Genomic DNA, 8,427 nt, shown 5'->3' with positions numbered 1-8,427 from the left:
ATGTTTTTCCAAGTAAAAGGGAATATTTGAATCCTCAAATAAAGATTCAAACGGTTGGGAATCAGCGTATTGATTCATGATTCGGATCGCCAATGTCACGTGATTTCAGCAGTTTGACATGCAATCCGAATCATGAATCAATACGCTGATTCACAACCGTTTGGATCTTTATTTGAGGATTGAAAACCAAACCAGAAGAGAAGACAATGCTGAATAAAGTCGTGGTTTTTGTTATTTTTGGACAAAAATTGCATTTTCGATGCTTCAAGAGATTCTAATTAACTAACTGATATCACATGTTGTTTTTATTCCCTTTCTGGACATGGACAGTACTGTGCATAAACTTAGATACGCTTTCGGACTGAATATAAAATATCTTAGACTGTGTTCTGAAGATGAATGGAGGTCTTACGGGTATGTAACAACATTAGGGTAAGTCATTAATGACATCAGTTTCTTTTTTGGGTGAACCAGCATTTTCAAACCTAAGCCATCAAACTGACATCATCTGAGAAGGAACGCCATCTCCAGAACCGAAGTTACTTTTCAGATTTTGATTAGAGATTACCAGATTTTTCTGTGTATTAACTTGCATGGATTAGCTGTTTACCCTAAGACCTTTAATATGTGCTAACAAAGTAAATAGGGTCCATTTTGATTTCATGAGGACTTTAAATAGAAAATGTGCTCATGCTCAACTGTTCGCCCATGGGCATGCTGGTCTGAAAACAAGGTGCATTGCTATTTTGAGACAACTACAAACAACTGCGCAATTGACCAAGAAAAACCTGGTCAATAGCACAGTATTTTTTGTGTCATTTAAAGGTAGCGTTAGTAATATGCACCTATAGGCGGGTGCACAACATGCATACACTGCTTATTACACACCCAGGGACGCGCAACAGCACACAAACATGTTTAAGGCGTTCCATCTTTCTGCTCGCAAATTCTGCCATTCGCTATTTACATGAAACTGAAGTTACATCCAAAACACACCCATGACTCATTAAAGGGTTAGTTCACCCAAAAATGAAAATTATATCATTAAGGGGGGGGGGGGGGGGGAATGCTGTTTCATGCATACTGAGCTTTTTACACTGTTAAAGACTTGGATTCCCATCCTAAACATAGACAAAGGAGTATTTGATGGAGTATTTCTGTGTCAAAAATACTCCTTCCGGTTTCTCACAAGTTTCGGAGAGTTTTTTTCGAGTATGGGTCGGTTTGACGTTAATAGATCGGAAGGTCCTTGTATGGGCCGTACGGGCTCTTCTCCCGGTAGGGTGCGCGCGCGTGACTAGAGGGAGAGAGGAAATGCACGCCCATAAACACTCTCAACTGCAGATCCAGTCGTCCGTGAACACTAATGTCGGTTATAGTCCGCGCTCCACTTTATTCCTATGGGTGACGTCGAGCGACTTCAACGCTTCAGCACAGCATTCCGGGAATGGCAGCGCTGCATTTGAACCAATTTGAACGCAGAAATGACGGGAAGCTTCACAACATCGCTTCAGTCGCGTCTCAAAGTGGATTTCCACGCCACTGCTGTCACAGGACTTCACCAAATCATACCAAAGAAGTGTGTTTTTGACGGAGCGGTCCCAGCGATAAAGGTTCGGTCCTGCTTTTGAAGCAGTCGGTGAGTAAATCTGCTTCAAATGTCTGTGCTGTTGGCTACCATTGCATGAGTAAACATCAGTAAACGACACGATCGCGTGCTTCGTCATTCAAATGCGCTAAAGGTTACTCCATTGCTGTTCTCTGTATAACATTACACTAGTCTGACGTGCAAAACCGTTTTGCTTGCTACTGCTAAGGTCTAACATTAGTCGCATACAATAGTCCATAAACCGAATCATGTCCTCATAAACTGCGAGTAAACACACACAAATGTTGACAGGCCACTAAATACAGAACACACCACAGAGACGGACGTCCTGATGTTGCTGTTTCTCCTGTTCAATTTATTTCTGCCTCAGATTTGATTCTGGATCATTATCTGTATTAACTGAGATAGCCATGAGTTTCTCCACACTTGAGGACGCCACTGCTTTGTTCGCGATCGTCATTCTTTAGCTCCGCCCACACGATACGCCTCCAGGCGCTCGTTTTTTTCCGGAAAGACTCGGTACAACCTATATTTCTTTTATAAATATAATAAAACTAAAGACTTTTCGGAGATATGAAGGATGCAATACGACTCTATAGGTACTCAAGATTAACATGAGATTGGCTGAAACTGAGTGTTTCACCCCCCCTTTAATGACTCACCCTAATGTCTGATTGATTCATGATTCCGATTGCCAATGTCACGTGATTTCAGCTGTTTGGCAGTTTGACACACGAATCATGAATCAATACCCAGATTCATAACCGTTCGAATCTTTATTTGAGGATTGTATACAAAACCCGGAAGAGAAGGATATGCTGAATAAAGTCAAGTTTTTGTTATTTTTTGGACCAAAATGTATTTTCAATGCTTAAGAGATTCAAGAGAAATCAGTTAAAGGGTTAACTGATGTCACATAAGACTACTTTGATGTTGTTTTTATTACCTTTCTGCATGGACAGTATAGTGTGCATACACTTTCATTGAAGGAACAGAAAAGCTCTCTAATACCTTAAACTGCTTCTGAAGATTAATAGATTGGAATATCGGATAAAAAAATTGTGAACAAACATGAATAAAGTTTCCATCCCATGTGTTCGAGAGAACAAAATCACCACTTCCTGGGAAATCGCCACAAAATATGTGTAATTAAAAGAAAAGTTGCTGCAATTGGGCAAAAGACTGCGGCAGTATTGAGAATCTACATATAATTGTGTCCTGGTGGTTTTAGGCATATCTTTCGCTTACATGCACTCTAAAAAATGCTGGGTTGTTTTAACCCAATGTTGGGTCAAATATGGACTAACCCAGCAATTGGGTTGTTTTAACCCAACGATTGGGTTGTTTTAACCCTGTGGTTGGGTTAAATATTTGCTTAAGACAACCCAATCGCTGGGTTAAAATAACCCAATTGCTGGGTTAGTCCATATTTGACCCAACATTGGGTTGCTTTTTACCCAGAATTTTTTTAGAGTGTGTGATCTAATGTATGCAGTAATTATTTTGAGTTCAAGTGGAAAAAAAGGTGACTGAGCGGATGGCTCTAAATGTAGGTTAAAGTGTAATGCCAAGAAAAGGAGAGCACTCATTTTGGTAATGGTCTGGGGAATGAACTAGGACAAGTCGTAGCCCAAACTATTCTTTGACTGTCTCTATTGTATCCCAATTATGTGGCAACATGCTGCTTTCTGCCATGTCACATTTGCGTAGAGAGGGAGGCGTTTGTCTGAATCATTCAAATCCATGAGTGCATCCAATGCTTTGGCTTGTTAGCTTCTTCATTTAGCCTGCTGGTATGCTGTAACTAGTGTTTTGCAGACTAAACGCATCTTTCTCCAATGATTAAATATGTTTTGTGTATCATCACAATGTGTATTGTTGCTCTCATCTTACAGTTGCAGTCTTATTCTGCTTCCAGATGTGCTCAAATATGGTACAGCTCTTACTATTCACAGCAAGCAACCACATTAAAGTCATTTAGTGTTGATGGCCACGTCTAAGCATTCACTGGTTGTAAACACAACGTAATCCACACAGAAGTAATGAAGAAGCGTTAACCGAACAGGATTACAGGTCACCTCGGCAGTCACACATGATCAGCAGTGCGGAAAATTATTTTATTAGGGGCTTGTTAAAATATTGCACAAACAACAAGTATGCACCAATAATAGCTGCGTAGAGAGTATTCTAAGTTTTGCGTCAGCTATTAAAATGATTAAAATGGGTAGTTGTTTAGAACTATGGATTCACTTAACTTTATGTTACCTGCCATTCAGAGAACATCGGCAAAAATCACAAATAACAATGGGAAATTATTCTATTCCAAGATCACAGTGAATTTATTCTTCACTAGCCTACTTTACTCTTGATTAAATCTATTTTTGACTCCCTGGTAGTATGGCTTTTTACAAAAATGTTACAGACTTTTTCATCATGCTGTCATTGCTATTTATTTGCAGAGTATGAAATCATATAAATGAGTTATGGAGTACCCCAGTTTTTATTACAGGTTGTATTTCAGGTTGGTAAATTTAATTTTAGATCATATTAAGTTAGAGCCTGATGTAAGTTTCCAGAACCACCGTTTCTTAAAAAAAAAAGAAAAAAGAAATGCAAATAAATTATAGACCTACATATAAAAAAAAGAAATACAGTAATATGGGGATCTTTTTTCTAGGAGGCCTATACTATATATAGTGGTCTATTAGATCTAGTTTTGGTTCTTCCCGTGTTCTGCTGTGCTCGCCAAATACAAAAGAGAATTTAACACTTCAGCTCCACAAAGAAGTAAAAACATAAAGCTTTTAACATAGAAGAAAGGTTCTCATTATTTCAAGTAGTCAGTAGTATTCTTACTGAAGACACAGCAGGCTGATATTTCATTCCGAGTTTTTTTTTTTTTTTTTGCAGAGCACTGAAGCTCGGAGATGAAGGCTGCACAATATGCAGACAATCATGACAAAAATAGCTTCTTAATATGCCATTATATTATAAAGAGCTTTATTTAGACGTGTCTTTGTCTTTAGAATCATAAAGGATAGCACAAAATTAAAGGATAGCATTAAATATTATGTAGTGTAAGCCATAATAAAGCGATAAATAATGTCAGGATTTGTCAAAGTAAGCTACATCTGAATAATGGAAAGCGAATGACTGTTGCTATGGTTACCGCCGTAACATCTGTCAGAAGTGTCTATTTATCTATCGCACCTGCACAACTTTTGTGGTTACTGAAATGTGTGAAAGCGCTAATGCTTCTGCTATAAATAGTGAAATATGTTTCTTTTCTTCGCTGTTGTGTCCCCTATATTGAACAAGGAATATTATTGGGCGGGAAATTCATGATTGTTGGATCATCTTTGTGGTTTGCTATTGCTGTGCTTTAATGAGTGAGAAGTGACCCCGCCCTCGCGCCAGTAAACACGTCATCGCAAACGTCGTTGCAAGGGAAACGGGAAGTTATTTGGATTAAAGGTTACATAAATAAGTTATGTACCATAACACATTTAAAAGTGGCACTTTCATTGTGATAGAAGTTAGGCTACATCAGCATAGGCTGCTACTCGAAAGGACTTTAAATACTAGGTCTATCAACATTTTTTATCAGTTTTTTGTTGTTGTTGTTTTTACGGGTCTGCACTTCAACTGCAGTTGGCCTTGTGTGTCGATTGCCGCCCTAGCTTTAAGATGGGAATGCCTCATTCATTAGTAATCGAGTGGCTATTTCAAGAGGTGAGTCCACGATCAGCAAGGGCTTCGAGTCGCGCGTGTTCTTAAAAATGAGCCCCCACCCACCCCGCCAGTATTTCCCCGTCGTGCCTCCTTCCATGCACACAGCAGCACATGGTTACAATCAAGCCCATAAATCAGGCGCCTCCGATCGAATAGTCCGAATTAAGCACACATGCACATCAGACTGGGGCTGGCTGCTGTTGCAGCAGCAGAAGAAACGAGAGAAACAGTCACACATCAAGGGGAGGGATGGAACCAAAAAGCCTCTATAGTGATCAATATCTGACTGTCTTGTTGCAAATCGCTGCAGTGCTTCACAGGTGTAGTGAGTATTCTCATACGGATTGACTGAACTGGAGCCACATGTCACATGTGCTTCATAGGAAGAACCGGGGCATCATCTGCTGCAAGCTGGATCTGGAGGAGGATGCTGCGGCAAGTGATACACAGAGGGCTGAAAGCTTCTTTCTACTGGCTGGGTTTGTTCGTGAGTAGGCATCCGGTGTTCTTCCTCACCGTCCCCGCAGTCCTGACCATTATTTTCGGATCCACGGTGCTGAGCCGGTTTAAGCCCGAAACGGACCTGGAGATCCTGGTCGCCCCGACGCACAGCCTCGCGAAGATCGAGCGGAGTCTCGCCAACAGCCTCTTCCCCATCGACCAGTCCAAGCACAAGCTGTACTCGGACCTGCACACCCCCGGCAGATATGGCAGACTCATTCTACTGGCCAAATCCGGGGGAAATATCCTGGAACTGGCCGAGCAGGTGCTCCAGGTGCACAAGAAGGTCTTGGATATGCGTGTCAATTATAAAGGCTTCAATTACACTTTCGCGCATCTCTGTGTCCTGAGCCACCGGGACAAGAGATGCCTCCTGGATGATATCATCACCATATTCGAAGACATTCGCTTAGCTGTTCTGTCTAACAGCACTTTTTCCAAGGTCCCCGTGAGCTATCCCAATACAACGTTAAAGGTAAGAGACATACATTGTCTGGAGCACAGCGGCTGTGCTTCAAAACCTCGCGAGCCGCCTAACGAGACAGCGTTTTTTCGAGGGCTTTGAGACGCAGCCTTTGTGTGCGATGGAGCGACATTGCAACAATGAAACTGCAAAAAGGAGCTCGACATATTGCGACTGTGCCTTAGAAAACCTTAGGAAACGCTCAGAATTATGAATAGAGCCCGTGCTGCTGTATTCTCATGTGTGCAGCCTCGGAATCAGCTGCATAGTTCTCCAGCACTGCACTCTGAGGCTGGTGATGCAATGTACACTAGAAGACACTTACAGAATCTAGACTTCTATCCACATTTTCCCCCCATTACAGATCTGTTAGAGGACCTAGCTTGCCCTTGTGAACTATATCCAATCAATAAAATCATGGCAACAGATCGCAGCACTATTATTAATTACGTAATTACAACTGTTTAGAAGCGAGTACCAAACAGATGAGCTGCCTTGAAATGAATTATTCAACAAGAAATGGATAATTAAAATATTGACTTAATTGGAATTACAAGAACTACTAGCAATTATTTATCTAGATTACTGTTAAGTTCCTCTGTGAAGGTTTCATAAGATGTATTCACTTAAAAAAGGTGTTTTTCAATTTTCCTCTTTAATTGCATGGTTTTAATGAATCAGCTATGGAACAAAAACACTGCATCAAAATCAACTAACTGATCAAACACATGGTTTTAACAGACAACAAGTTACTGAAGTTTTTTGGGAAACAGTGAAACCATTGAATATTTTAGACCCAAGTGCATGCTGGGAAGATCACTTCTGGAAATGTGTGTTTATATAAGACATGCTTTTAAACTGCATCATTAATCTAATTTAGAAATGATTCAAAACAGAATAAACCTTAGTACATTTTCCCCAGCCATTTGAAATTATGTTTCAATCATAACAACATGATCTTAATTCTGTTAAATAGTTTGTATTTGTCGTTTTCACGATCAATAGTAGCACAGAATCATTTCTTGCACATTGTTAGATTTCAAATGTCCTAAACTGTGGCTAAATATATGAGACCTGTAAGACTAAAACAGTCTTCATCAATATGCTGCACTCCTCACAGACGACAGACTAAATAAAACACAGCAGTACAGCAAGCCAGATATCTTATTTTTTCCCCCAAGCCTACGTCAGTAGGAGTAAGAGCACGATCCGTGTGAATGAGGCGCTCACTGTGGCCTCTACAAGAGCTCATTCATATTGTGCCAGTCTTTTTCAGAACATTTGAGGCTGAATTGCTGCATCCAAGGCTGCACCGCTCGCTCAACATAGGGTGATGCACTGCCTAGCTCATTATCGGATGCTGAAATGTTGAGACTATTGAGCGAAATACAATAACATTCAATCTTGTCTGGATTTTATTCATTCTGCATTCTGTTGGTGCAACCTTACCTTAAATCAGCTTCATGCTGTGGTTTAATATCGGCTTGTGTTTTGCTTGTCTGACATTTAGCTGAAAGACACTAAATACACACTGCTTCCTCAAGAAAAAAAAAAAAAAGAATGATTTATTTATTTTAAATGGAAGACATTTTTAATGCATTGTTGAAGTGTGTAAAATCCATTGAAATACCAGAACAAATCCACACCAACAAAGCCATTCATGAACTGGTTTGCTGATTATGCAAGTCAAACATGATTATAATGTGGAATTTATATTAAGATGCAGTCAGGAATCGGAGTAGGATTCTCCCACTCGAAAACATTCTGACCTGTGGAGCAGGGCTGTGTGATATTGAAGAAAAATGTGACATGCAATATCGTTTTAAATAATGCGATATGCGATACGATATTGCTATTAGTGTGTAAAATCTTTTTTAATTTTTTTTTAAATTAAAAACTGAGAATGATATACCATTTATGTTTCACATTCTTTCTGGGAAAAGAAAGTGATCTGCAATGTTTTAACAAAAATACACTCTAAAAAAATGCTGGGTTGTTTTAATCCAATGCTGGGTCAAATATGGACTAACCCAGCAATTGTGTTGTTTTAACCCTGGTTGGGTTAAATATTTGGTTAAGACAACCAAATTGCTGGGTTAGTCCATATTTGACCCAACATTGG

General features: G+C 39.8%; 1 protein-coding gene across 1 annotated transcript in view; it reads left to right on the top strand.

The window, feature by feature from the left end:
• Nucleotides 1–5,431: 5,431 nt before the first annotated feature.
• ptchd4 (patched domain containing 4) overlaps nt 5,432–8,427 on the top strand; it is a 48,546-nt gene continuing 45,550 nt past the window's right edge. The window contains exon 1 of the mRNA XM_067417851.1: nt 5,432–6,317. Within this exon, the coding sequence (XP_067273952.1) occupies nt 5,712–6,317 (606 nt within the window). The 5' untranslated portion in view covers nt 5,432–5,711. The remainder of the gene's footprint in view (nt 6,318–8,427) is intronic.

Source organism: Pseudorasbora parva, chromosome 15, assembly GCF_024679245.1.
Source record: "Pseudorasbora parva isolate DD20220531a chromosome 15, ASM2467924v1, whole genome shotgun sequence".
NCBI lineage: Eukaryota > Metazoa > Chordata > Actinopteri > Cypriniformes > Gobionidae > Pseudorasbora > Pseudorasbora parva.
The sequence above is the reverse complement of the archived record's forward strand: the minus strand, read 5'-3'. Positions and strand labels throughout refer to the sequence as shown.